At 30.6% G+C, this 12,701-nt stretch overlaps 2 protein-coding genes across 3 annotated transcripts; both read right to left on the reverse strand.

The window, feature by feature from the left end:
* Positions 1-1,030: 1,030 nt before the first annotated feature.
* On the reverse strand, positions 1,031-8,080 carry LOC137921785 (probable peptidoglycan muropeptide transporter SLC46). Of its 2 annotated transcripts, XM_068764612.1 has the most exons (8): positions 8,011-8,080; positions 7,619-7,753; positions 7,048-7,308; positions 5,891-6,062; positions 4,927-5,104; positions 4,165-4,543; positions 3,523-3,763; positions 1,031-1,951 (listed from the first exon to the last, which is right to left on the reverse strand). In XM_068764612.1, exons 2-8 carry the CDS (start codon positions 7,746-7,748, stop codon positions 1,882-1,884), a joined length of 1,431 nt encoding a protein of 476 aa, XP_068620713.1. In that variant the 5' UTR covers positions 7,749-7,753; positions 8,011-8,080; the 3' UTR covers positions 1,031-1,881. The 2 variants fall into 2 exon arrangements, with proteins under 2 accessions (XP_068620713.1, XP_068620712.1); XM_068764611.1 differs by lacking the exon at positions 8,011-8,080 and having other exon boundaries at positions 1,032-1,951; positions 7,619-7,857.
* A 2,632-nt stretch (positions 8,081-10,712) lies between these two features.
* On the reverse strand, positions 10,713-12,060 carry LOC137921667 (protein FAM200C-like). The gene is given in 2 exon segments (XM_068764476.1): positions 10,713-11,603; positions 11,605-12,060. Coding segments are annotated over 2 exon segments (1,347 nt in total).
* Positions 12,061-12,701: the final 641 nt, after the last annotated feature.

A 12,701-nucleotide genomic window follows, 5' to 3' on the forward strand; every position in this document is an offset into this window, starting at 1 on the left:
ACGTGTTTCACCCCTCCACGGGGCATCCTCAGAAGTAATGTTACACCGATTAGTGCCAAACACAAAGTTGACTCTGCACTTTACGTTAAACGTAGCGTTTATGGTATATCTCTAATGAATGATGAGCCACAATATAAATCAGCCCCTGGTTCCAGGCGGCCCCGCTGTCCCTGGCTGCGGTAGCGATCAGGGCAAAATATGCTAAGCTATCTCTGGGAGAGATTCATCCACCATTACAACTAACGATTATTTCTGGCAAGATATAGGTCTTAATATAAAAAGAACATCATGAAGCAATCATAAAAATTGCCCCATCAATTTAAAATTAGAAAGATGAGAATAGTTAAAAATGAATAGCCGAAATTTAATCAAATTTCAAATTGTCATTGGGACTTTTAGCAGTGTTAAATAATATTTATAAATACATTTTTTACATCGGAATTTCATTTTATTATTAATAAAATATATTAGTCATTAATGCGGTTGGTAAAGAAAATAAGTGCGATGCAAAATAATAAATTTAAAATCTTTTATTATATAAAATTGACATTACTGAAATAACATTACTATTTTACGGATGTTTTCGTAGCTTTATGAATAATTTGCTTTACGATAATAACTAGCAATTGCATTTTTTATTCATTTAATACAACAAAATCAAAATATAATTGAGGATGTTCTGTAAATAATAATCACAATAGTCTCCAATCTGTTGTTGATGGAATTCACTTCTAAAGTACATATTTTTGTAAATATGTTATTGAAAGGTCTTAAATTTAAAGGCTCTCGAGATATAACTATGGTTTGAATAAACCTAGATCCTAGTTTGTCTCTGTTTTCTCGTTTCGCATACTGAGACTGGAATATATCAAAATATTGAATTGAAGAAGTTTGTCTGATCAATCGGTAAATATTGATTAGTTTTCTAATGTAATATAAATCTGTTAAAATGAAAAAATTTCAATAAAATGAACAAAATTTTTGTACGTATTTTATTAAAAATATTAAAATTATTACATTATATTTTCATCAATAAAAACCTGTATATAAAAATATAAAAAATACCTCAGTTTGTAAGATCCTAAGCCTATAAAATAATTACACCGGGAATTTTAGAGGTCATTGTTTTACACTGATTACGTAAAAGGTAATTTAATTTATTTATATTATACATATATCATAAAATTGGCATCTTAAAAAATGTTTTAATTGATTTTGTTCTCAGAATTGATAGCAATGAAACAAAAATTTAATTTATTATTTAAAAAACTCACTGGAAACAAATATAATCAATACGAATATTTCGATGGGTAGTTGGATATACAAAATAAAAATAACTTTACATCCACTCTGCATTTATACGGTTTCAAATTATTATTTTACGCAGAAAGTAATCGTATAATAAAGCTAATAAAAGGTTTATGTGTATGTCTTGGTAAAAAGTTGATATACACAGACAACAATAAAAATTATATGTAATCAAAGACAAAACAAATATTGCAATACAATGTTTGGCAGGGCTATGTGCGAATCTACTCATAAATTATACAACGATATAAACTTTTATTCAACGAATGTTCCGGTTTTTGCGATTGCGTCACTATTCCTTAGACAACAATAATTCTTACGTCAATATTTGTTTGAATACTGTACATGTTAAACAAGAAAATAATTTTCTTAATAAACATGAAAACTAAGAGCTATATCACATGTTCTGTCATTTCAAATGACTTATTTTGTGTTACGTTTAATTATAAAAAGTACGTCCTTCACTGCTACTCTAAACTAATTTTTACAATTACTTTTTATTGTCAAATTTATTTATTTAATACTTGTTTTATCAATATATTTTTGGTAATATTTAATGCCATTTGAAGAGTTTTAACTTTCTTCATTAGTCAAAGACCTGTATGGATTTGATGGTGTTTTCCAAGAATAGTACTGCACAAACCTGTAAAAAAATTAACAATTTATTTGTTTTTGTAATGTTCTTCGAAATTGATATATTTTTGTTTTACTACTTGGAATATACATACATATTAGGGGAACCGGAAAGTAATGTCGCTTTCTTAAGTTAAATTCACAGGACTACATTTATAACAAGTATTCTAATCAACTATGTATGCACCTTCGTTATCAACAACCTTTTGCCATCTAGTATACAAATTTTCAATGCCGAAGCAGTAAAATTCAATCGCTTTTTCTGTAAAATATGTCGACAGATACCTATGACGTTACTTTCTGGTCCCCTAATATTAAAAACATCTGGTGTAATTACCTAAAAATGATGAATACAGCATGCATTGTTAACAGTTTCAAAATTGAATGGATAACATTATTTTATTTTTCGCGAAATAGAACAATGAGTTCTTTGATTCGTTGACGATTTTTATAAACATGTATTGTCAAGGGTAATTCAATTTAGAATTTTTTTAATCAGATAATAAATATTTTCGTGATTTATTTAGTTTTTTTTTTATATTAGTAGTAGACATTTAGTATATTATGTTATAAAATGACAGAGCGCCGTTCTGGGCCGGCCCGTACAATGTATAAATAAACGTTAGGTAAATAAGGACGGACCAAGTAATAGATAAGTCATACTTAATTCCTTTACAGGAAAAATATATTTTTCCTCCAATTAACCTGTTAAACCTCACCTGATTATAAGAATCGAGAGCTTGTAGTTAGTTTTGTTTTTAATTATAAAACCTTGTACTCGATCTATAAAACGATGATGTGATGCGTCACAACCAAACGAGTCAATGACAACAATCATAAAACTAACTACATATCAAAAGAAATATAAAATTCTTAAACAATATATATATTGTTAAAGAATTTTATATTTGTATGTGTATATACTACTTTGTACTGCCTCATTATGATATTTCTAGACACAAAAAAACTTTTTCATACGAAATTTTTATTCAGTAGAAATCGGCTATGAAAGTAATGTACAAAATTCCTACCGCAAGTAGTCAATAAGGCGAACATAAAAAATGAATATTTCAAAAGCAGTCTCTTATATTTTACGTTATAAGAATGACAAAAGAGACCAACTTAATATAAACTAAAACAAAAAATGATCTCTCGTAGTGGGAACCAGTTTTAAACGCAATTTGATCTGTGAAGAGTCTACAAAAAACTCAGGCAAGTTTTGAGGTCACTTGCAACTTAATCCAACCCAACAACACCAAACTTAATCCATTAGTATATATCATAGTAATTTAATCTTTTCTTGTTAATTTTCTTACATTACTACTCTTATGAACATAGATAAGATCATGGTATATCATCATCGTCATAGCAGCCGATAGACGTTCACTGCAAGGTATACGCCTACCCTTATAAACTTCTAGTAATATTTCCCTAAAAGAAATTATTGAAGAACGATTTACAAGAGGAGATAGAGCGGAAGTATCTTAATTTTATATAGTTTTATGTTTTTAAAAATTTGAATTTCTCAAGATGAAACTTGCTAAAATTAACTAGCTGTTAATAAAAGTTCGTTATCCTTACCCAAGTAGGACAATACACACGCCCACTAGTCCACTGCTGACCAAATAAATAGTCCCCGAAAATGAAGATAAAGTGGCGATGTAAATTGAATTGCAAATAATCGGGGCGATAATCGGATTCAAGCCTTCTATGGCGCACATTAAGGCAAATACTTTTGCAATGTCTTCAACGGGAAATATTTTCGTTACAAATGATCGTATTAATGGACCAGAAATACCTTTGAATAATGATGTTGATACACCTAAAAGCAATAATCTTACACTTTAAAACTTGTTACATAACTTGTGTTGTTAAAATCTCCCACTGTCCAGCAAAATATTTAAATAGGTTCGCCCTTTCACAATCCTTTTTTTCATTTACTCCATTAAATTTATAAAAAAAAAATGCGAAAATACTTCCTTGAGAAACATAAATGGAAATATTTCTACAACTGTTCTTCAAAAAACACAAAAAAACTTTTACTCTTAACATTGTTACATAGTTTTATTTTTTAGTCAGGTAATTGTAAAAATGTGGTTATTCAGCTACCAGAAAAAAAAGGTTAAAGCCAATCTAGTTCTTATTTTTGTAATTTTTTTATAAGACAGCAATATTAGTTAAAAATTATAAATAAGGACTTGCAATTAAAAACGTCATACTAACTTAAATACATATGCCAGGTAGTCACAGCAAACGCTTTTATCATATATTCAGCACCAGCTGACAAAAATGCTGTAGCAGCTAAAAATAAATCACTCATTCTCAATACTTTCTGCATAAATAATACGCCGAAGAATCCCCCCATAAAAACTATTGCTGTGCTCACAGCAGAATATGTATTGTATTCTTCTAAGGCCCAATGTAATTTCTCTCTAGAATATAAATACTCCAAATCGCCTACTCCATATAAGAGGAAGACTGAAATGCTTCGGACAGCCGTAAGTAGGAATATCAGTTTTCTTCCATGATTCGGACGTTCTTTAAAACATTCGCGTAACATTTCTTTAAAGTATAACCAATCTAAAATCTTACAAACGCCTCCCTGAAATTAAAATAAAATATTAATGGCAACTGTAAGTTTCAATTTTATTTTGCAAGCGATCAATATTTGCTGGAAATTGTGTAACCAAAATAATACGGGACTTTTGCAAAAAAATCATGATGATGACTTAGAATAACTAAAGCATTAAATTAAGTTTTATGTGTCTCTTTGGGCTAAGAGACACCGGAAATTGCAAAAGAGAAAAAGACGCCTTCATACATATATTTAAATAAAAAAATTTATTATTTAAAACAAAATATGTAAAGGATTATCTTTGCTTGAATTTGCATATAAATTTTATTTTGGTAACTCCAAGACCAAAAAAAACATGACTCTTGGAAAGTAATTAAAATATGGGTAAAAGTTATAAACGAATTTATTACCTCCAAAGCGCCAACCAAAGATTCCTTCAAATAAATATTAGAAAATGCATATGCTAATACAATTAAAGTTGCTGTTATTAATAACAAATTAACATTTCCAACAATAAAAATTAGGTAAGCGCTCATCAGTGATCCTATTACATTTCCTATAGACACTGTCGCATCTACTAAAGTCATTCTGAAATATCAACAATTATTAAAACATATATGTTTATATACATTGTAAAATATTATGTCCTAATATAATATCAATCAAATCATCCCAAAATTAACAAAATTTTCATATAAAAATAAATGAATATGAAATGAATATCTTAATATTGGTAAATTCAAAATAAAGGATAATTTTCAATAACTTATTTATTAAGTATACTCAAATTTAATAATGCACATTATGTTTTCCATGTTTTAGCAATTATTTAGGTTTTTTATTCTTATTTAAAACAGTTGATGTAGTGAGATTGTGTACCTCTTGTGTTATGAACCATATAAAAATGTGATCTGCCATTTTTAAATTAAAGTCATTCCAATTTGCAATACTAAGTAATGTTCTTACACAAACAACAACTTAAATAACTATTGATATAAAGACAAATCACACAAGATCACCATTTTAAACCCCTTTTTATGACATAGTTATATAAAGTCTTATATTTCATTTAAAAGTTTTTTTAGAGCACTGGCTTGTCACATAGAGACAACATCCAGGTCTTAAAACAGGTTAAAAGTTTCCCTAGTGACTTTTTAATGCACTGTCATTATGTAGATATGATAATTTGATTGTTTACGTAATGGATGCATGTATTCTGAGGTTGATTTTAATTAAAACCAATTGTACGTGTGGTGTTCTGTACAATACATTTTTGACTATATGGTATGTAATGAATACAAAGACTATAGTATAATATAAAGTAAATGGTGTAAATAAAATAGTAATGTAAAGTTAAGGCTTGTTTATCATTACCTAATTGATGTACTTTGAGTTGTGGTGATATCACTCACATAGCAATATGCACCAGTAAACAATACTACAAAACCACCAGTAAAGGAGAAGGGTATAACAGTTAAAATATACCACCATGGATTTAAGTCTACTAAGCCGTAGATGACGATCAACATGGATGTGAGAGCCATACCTAAAATAAGAATAAAAGAAAAGAAGCAACTCACTACAAATCTAAAATATCAATAAATATACAGCAAGTAACTTTAATAAAATAATTAATATTAAAAAAAAACAAGCTTCAAAAGCATGTACATGTTAAATCAAAATAATGTAATCTAAATATTCATTCCTTAATAAACAACAAAATATAAGAATGAATCAGTTTTTTAGTCTTAATCAATAGACAATCAAGAATGTGGTAAATGTTTATATAGGATGATTAGTTCTAGGTGCAAAAGTTTAAAGGTGTGCATTTTTACCGGATTTCATCATCATGGCAATTGGTCTATCTCCTAGGCCTATGTCTCGCAGTGGGTGAAATGGTGCATGTGATTAAAGACAAATTTATGGGTACACCCTCTTCAAAAATCAATAGTATTAGAAATAATAAGAAATGTAAAGCATAAATTGTTTAAATTCTGATCCCAACATATTTTTTTAAAAAATAAAATTTAATAATGTTAAAATTAAGGTTTACTATTAATATTTCCCTGCAGACTGGACGGACAGAGTAATTGGCCTGGTGCATTCCAATAAAAAAAAATTAATATATTATGTTTCAGAATGATCACTTAATACAGAGTGATTGGAAATAAGTGTATAAGTTTAAAAGCATTTTACTGACCAATAAGCTATAAATTCAGTTTTTATAAGTATGACTAATCCATCTATATACTTAAAGTTAATAGTGGCTTAGTAGTATATGAATCAAGGTATACTTTTTAGGGTTTTAACTGATGAGTATCCAGCAAAATTTATAATTAAATATGTAGTATATCATGTCAAACCAAATAACTTGAACTCAAAATGCCTTCTGGAGTCCCGTAACAATATTATTTGCAATGTAACTACTTTGTTGTTACTGTTTTAAATTATTTAAAGTTATAATATTAGTTCTTAGAGTTTTAGAAGTATTTTCATGCGCAAACAGTATTTTTCTATCTCTATATACATACCTAGTATTGGCCACACAATCAAGGGTTTTCTACCATATGTGTCAGACCATACACCAAGGAACATAGAGAGTACAGCAGGAACCACTGCCTCCATTGCAGTTTTTACTGTTAATATAAATGTTGCATATCTCTGCACATCTTTTTCTAACCATTTTGTTGAATTTGATCTAATTGGAGATAAAAAATCTTTACATTCTTCTTCTGTGTGATTTAGGGAATGAACACAGGTTCGGTAGAAGATTATATTGCTTATAGCTGAACCTACAAATATTAAATTGTATTATAGTATTTACAGGAAGGCACACATAATTATAATTACTTATATTACTGCACTAAAGAAATTATAAAGAAAGTTTAAGGGGCTGTTTCTCATTTCAATTAACATATTGAAGAACTGTCAGTAAACTGTAATATTTTTTTGAAAAAAAAATAATCCGGTTTATCCAACGAGTTTACCTTTTATAGCAACATATTTCACTATAGAATTTTTTTTTTTAATTTTGTTAAAATTTTTATTAATACTATTTAAATTACCTTAAAAAAATTAAAATGTGAACTAAATAAAACTTACTAGACATTGCCAAACCCAGCATGCATAAGAACAAAGGAATTTCTACAGTGATTCTATAGGGTCGTCCTGGAGGTCCCCTAATAACAATGCTCGAAGTACTTTCAGTGACAATATCTGCATCGTTCGTCATTTTTACTGGAATGTATAGGAATTTAAAACAAACTTACAAAAATATTACTAAAGTTACAAAAATTAAGTCATAACAACAAAAGTACAATAATGTTATCAATATCAATATGAGATAACTTTATGTCTAAACACGTATCGTATTGTAAGCATAACGTTAGTAAATGACGATTAAAAACATGTAAACAATTGTCTATACTACAACTTCGGAATACAGTGATGTTATGACATCACGGCAAAGTTAAGTTAAAAATCGAATGACTTACCGATATTTCTTTAAAAATTCTACTCAGAACTTAACTACAATTTACAAACTTTTACTAAAAGCATTCAAAATTTTTCTATACACAAGAGTATTAAGGACCTGGCCACACAAATATATTTACTCTAAATTCTGATTTACTTATATTTTGTTATAGGCGTTATAAACAATAAACCTGTATTGAGAACTTTTTATGAAACTCGATGAATTGATAATGGCAATGACTATAATTAGAATTTTACGTATCATTAGTATAATGTGTTTAATTACACCCCAGTTTTACAGGATTTAGGTAGAAATGATTCTGTGTTGACTGTAACTGCGAAAAAGTGCTATAGGTATTTTTTTTAAATAATAAAATGACTAAGAAACCATTGCACATGGATTGTTGATGTTGAAACTCTGAGGGAAAGCCATGCAGGTGAGGTATGAACGGAACAAAGAATAAACAGAAATAAAAGAATATAGGAGCAATAAAAGAAGAAAGAATAATTACCTTTTAGGTGGAAGAAAGATGCGATCGTTGCAATATGCCTGTGTACCTAAGACACGGGAACTACGAGAGGCCCAAAAACGGATATAAAAAAGAGGGGAGAGACGCTGAAAAGGGTGATCCCCAGCTCTTGGAGCGATTGTGTGATCTCCTCCAGAGATATTTCCCGTGGGATATACTTTAATACTACGCAGAGTACTATGTCCTCAGTTAGCACGTAACTGTGAAAGTACTGACTTTTGTCATGCATGAAGCGTGTGAAAGTTTTAAAGTCGTCTACCGCCACGGGCTGAAGCGTGATGCCATGGATCGTCAAAGTCGCGACATGTTTATATTTATTCGTCACGGTAGAGTAGACTCTACTTTTCGGCAGTGTGTATTTAAATTGGCAGGTGTCGCTTATTTCCTCCTAACGGATGGGTGCGTGGCTGTTGTTAATAATGTAATGTTCGCATCCTACAGGAGTAAGTACTTTTTAAACCTCGCTTGTTCTGATCTATAAATTATATTATATATAAATAAAAATACCTAGTAAGGTATTAAAATCTAAAAAAAATTAAAGATCATTTGCAGAATTGAATGTACTGTCACATGCTAAATTTTCTCTTTTTTCGTTTTAAATTAGTTTCATAATAATTATTGGATGTTTGAGATAAGGTAGTGTTGTATAAAAATCTGCACATTACAGACCTCCATTGCTTTCACGGCTATTATATTATCATAAAACATTTAATATAATTATCAATAACGGAAACTTTGATTTAATTTCCCTTAGTTGTTTTTTGTTTACGAATAAATGAGTTTGATACAGATATTAATACATCATGACTCGTCTGATAGGATGAGTAAAGATAGCGAGGCGTCATTTAAATGCTGTTCAGTTGTAATAATTCAAATGTATAAATTCAAAGGATATGTACGACGCATTATAACATGGTAACTATTCACAAAGGGTAAAAGAAAACATCGTGAGATAACCGGCATATCCTAGAACTAATATTGAAAGATATGACACGTTTAATCCATACTGCCTTGTGGAGAAAAAGAGTAGTAACTATTCACAAAAAGAAAGATTATGTCCTACAAGCGAAAATACTACACGGCTATCAACTGATTTATTCAATATAATATAGAAATAATAAAATTTTTGTGGGCTACTGTGTACGGTATTAAAATACCGTATAATGTCTCTAAATTATTGTGTTTATGTGAACTAGAACTGAGCATATAGCCCAGCAGTCTAGGATTGAGAGTTGCGATCATAAGTCGCGGGTTCCATTCCCGGATACAATGTTAAATACTTCGCACTTTGTGCATTCATTATATAGGAGTTTCATTGCTCACAGACAAGTTTCTCTCTGTGTACCATAAAGCCATACTGCGATAGTTAACCCGCCTGCTAAGCGTGGCGATTATAGTATATCCATAAATATCTTTGGAGGCATATGTCTTGCAGTGGGCGTCTATGGGTTGTTAACAATGACGGCACAAAGTGTAAAAAGAGTAAAGAAATAAATCTTCACTTCCGACGTATCATGTGCACTGATTTCCAACACGCCTGATTGAAAGCAGATTACATCCAGCATCTTACGACTATCTTATTGATGATGTATGTAACGAAGCCAAAGTTTACCACTAGGCATAATAACCATACATCACAAATATTTCAAATTATTGTTTTATTCGTGGTTTGAAAGCAGCGATGATTTTATATAATAAACACATTGTTGCCTTTGAGGGATCGATCCCTAGACCAGAGTTCCCCAAACTTTTTAGTGTCGTAGACACCTTGCCATGTTTTTCCGTGTTTGGTAGACCCCCTACTTACCTGATATTGATTTCCTGTAAATTTCTTACTGTAGTGAAGTTTAGTGTTAAAAACTTAAAGTAAAAACACATGTTAATTTATATATTTATTAATTGAATTTTAATTAAAACTACTCAAAATAAAATTTTGTATATGTTATGTAAAACATACGTAACATTAAATAAACTATAAATAAAAAAACATAAGCACTAAGTCAATATTTTTAGTGAGAAGGATGAACCTGATGCTTTAATAATAAATTATCAACATTTGGCGTCAATTTTGTAAGGGTTAATCTTAAATCTCCTCGGCTAATGGTGTCCAGTCTGTTTCTATTTTTCGTTAGGAGATTAGTAACAGCGCTGAACCCCCTTTCCACTAGGTAAGACGATGGAACGGAAATATTCTAAAACCTAGATTCAAATTCTGAATAGAGGGCATTTAAATGTTTAACGAACGAAACGTCGTCTTCCTGGCAGCTTGTCTGTGACAAATTGGGGAACTGAGAAAATTCGCCCCGTCCAATATTTTGCTTCATTAGTTTAAATCTGGCAAGAAACGCTGATAAGATGGACTTTGTTTTAATCAAATTTATACTGTCACCTTGTAATTGCAAATTAACCATATTAAATTTTGTAAACAAATCTGTTAAATAGGCAATGTCTGTTTTCCTCGTCATTAAATTTTCTTTTAAAATTTTATCTTTAGTATCCAGAAATTCTAAAATAGTCTCAAAAAGTACAAAAAATCTTGTCAAACATAAGCTTTTCGACAGCCAGCGTACTTCAGTGTGAAAGAGTAATTGATGAAAGTGTTCGTCATTTTCTTCACACAACTGCGCAAATAACCGCGTATTCAACGCGTTGCTTCGGATTCGGTTTACTGCATCAATGACTAAATGAAGTGATCCATGCAATCTAACACTCAAATCTTTAGCAACTAAATGGTGTCGATGGATGACGCAATGTATTGCTAACACCCCTGACACATTTTGTTTTAAATAGCTTATAAATCCACGATAACGTCCAACCATGGCAGGTGCTCCATCTGTAGCTACTGATATTATAATTGATAAAGGAATTTCTTTTTCAATGAAGTAATCCTTCAAAACATTAAATATTTATCCACCTTTAGTGTCGGTTATCAAAGTTCTTGCGAAGAGCAGTTCTTCGTAGATTTCTTGATTCATAATACAAACATATGCCAATAATAATGCTGCATTATCAGGTAAAGTTGACTCGTCCAGTTGTATAGAGAAATGGGTCGTTGGCAAATAATTACATAAGAAGCTTTCAATATTTATTTTCAGAACTCATTTCATCAATACGTCTTTCAACAGTATTGTTGCTTAAGGGAAATCTTTTAATGATATCAGATGCAGGTTTGTCTAAAACAGTTTTTAAAACCTCTTTAATGGCTGGCAAAATTAACTTCTCTCCGATAGTATGCGGTTTTCCGGATTTTGCTATAAGTAACGAGATATTGTAAGACGCCCGCAAACCATCATCATTTCTTTGTGACGTCGAAGCAAACATTTTGTCCCGTGTAGGTCTCTTCTGTAGTTTATCTTTGAGTGTTTGAAAGTATTTCAAATCTTTCTCTGTTTTATCAGGGTGGCATCTTCTCAGATGTCCTTGGAGTTTAGATGGTTTCATAGCGTCATTGCCCAAAACTTTGTTGCATAAAAGGCACATAGGCAATTGTTTGCCCGGCAATGATGGAATGAAGCCAAATTTCTTTTTAGATTCGGACATCATCATCTGCGGGCAAAATTAAATAATTTAAATAAGACAGAAAATCCAGCAGCTGCATATTAAAAATATTTTTTGATTTTTCCGAAAACATTCCATAATTCGAACATCTTCTTGTAACAATTAGCACGAATTACGAAGATTGCACTGTAATTATAATACAGATTGCTAAAACTTTCAAAAAGAAACTATTGAGGAGTACTCGTGTAATTTTGCATGATTGAATATTAAACAACTAATAACTAAAGTCCTGATTGGCGTAATTTATCTATCTTTGCTAAGTACAAGTACAAAACTAAAATTTAATGAAAAATAATGTACTTACTTTTCTCCAGCACTCTCATACAAAATAACACTGACTCATTTTAATTTGTGTGATATACTATCTGTTTATATATTTTTAAATATTTTCTTAGCACTTTCCTTTTCAAGATTCAGGAAACGAATAAACGTATTTGTCACACATTCGTATTTATAGAGTGACGAATTGACCAAGTCAGTGCAAGGTAGCGAAGCAGTGTCGAGATGGATACGGTCTTAGCCCAGCTCTTCACGGGTCACGGGGGGTTCTCTGAGTATCTTCACAGGCTCAAGCTCAAGGAGGACCCCTCGTGCTTCTGTGAACCGGGCGTGTGCCAGACCGT

This window comes from Battus philenor, unplaced genomic scaffold, assembly GCF_028537555.1.
Source record: "Battus philenor isolate CCGP_79_NKW_IND1 unplaced genomic scaffold, ilBatPhil1.0.hap1 SCAF_19, whole genome shotgun sequence".
Classification (NCBI taxonomy): Eukaryota; Metazoa; Arthropoda; class Insecta; order Lepidoptera; family Papilionidae; genus Battus; species Battus philenor.

Excerpts from the sequence above, each read along its gene's own strand:
- LOC137921785 (XM_068764612.1), bottom strand. The coding sequence starts at position 7,748 with ATGACGAACGATGCAGATATTGTCACTGAAAGTACTTCGAGCATTGTT. Across the intron at positions 7,309-7,618 it reads GCTGGGTTTGGCAATGTCTA|GTTCAGCTATAAGCAATATA; the intron begins GTAAGTTTTATT and ends TAATATTTGTAG. Across the intron at positions 4,544-4,926 it reads CTTTGGTTGGCGCTTTGGAG|GGAGGCGTTTGTAAGATTTT; the intron begins GTAATAAATTCG and ends TTTTAATTTCAG.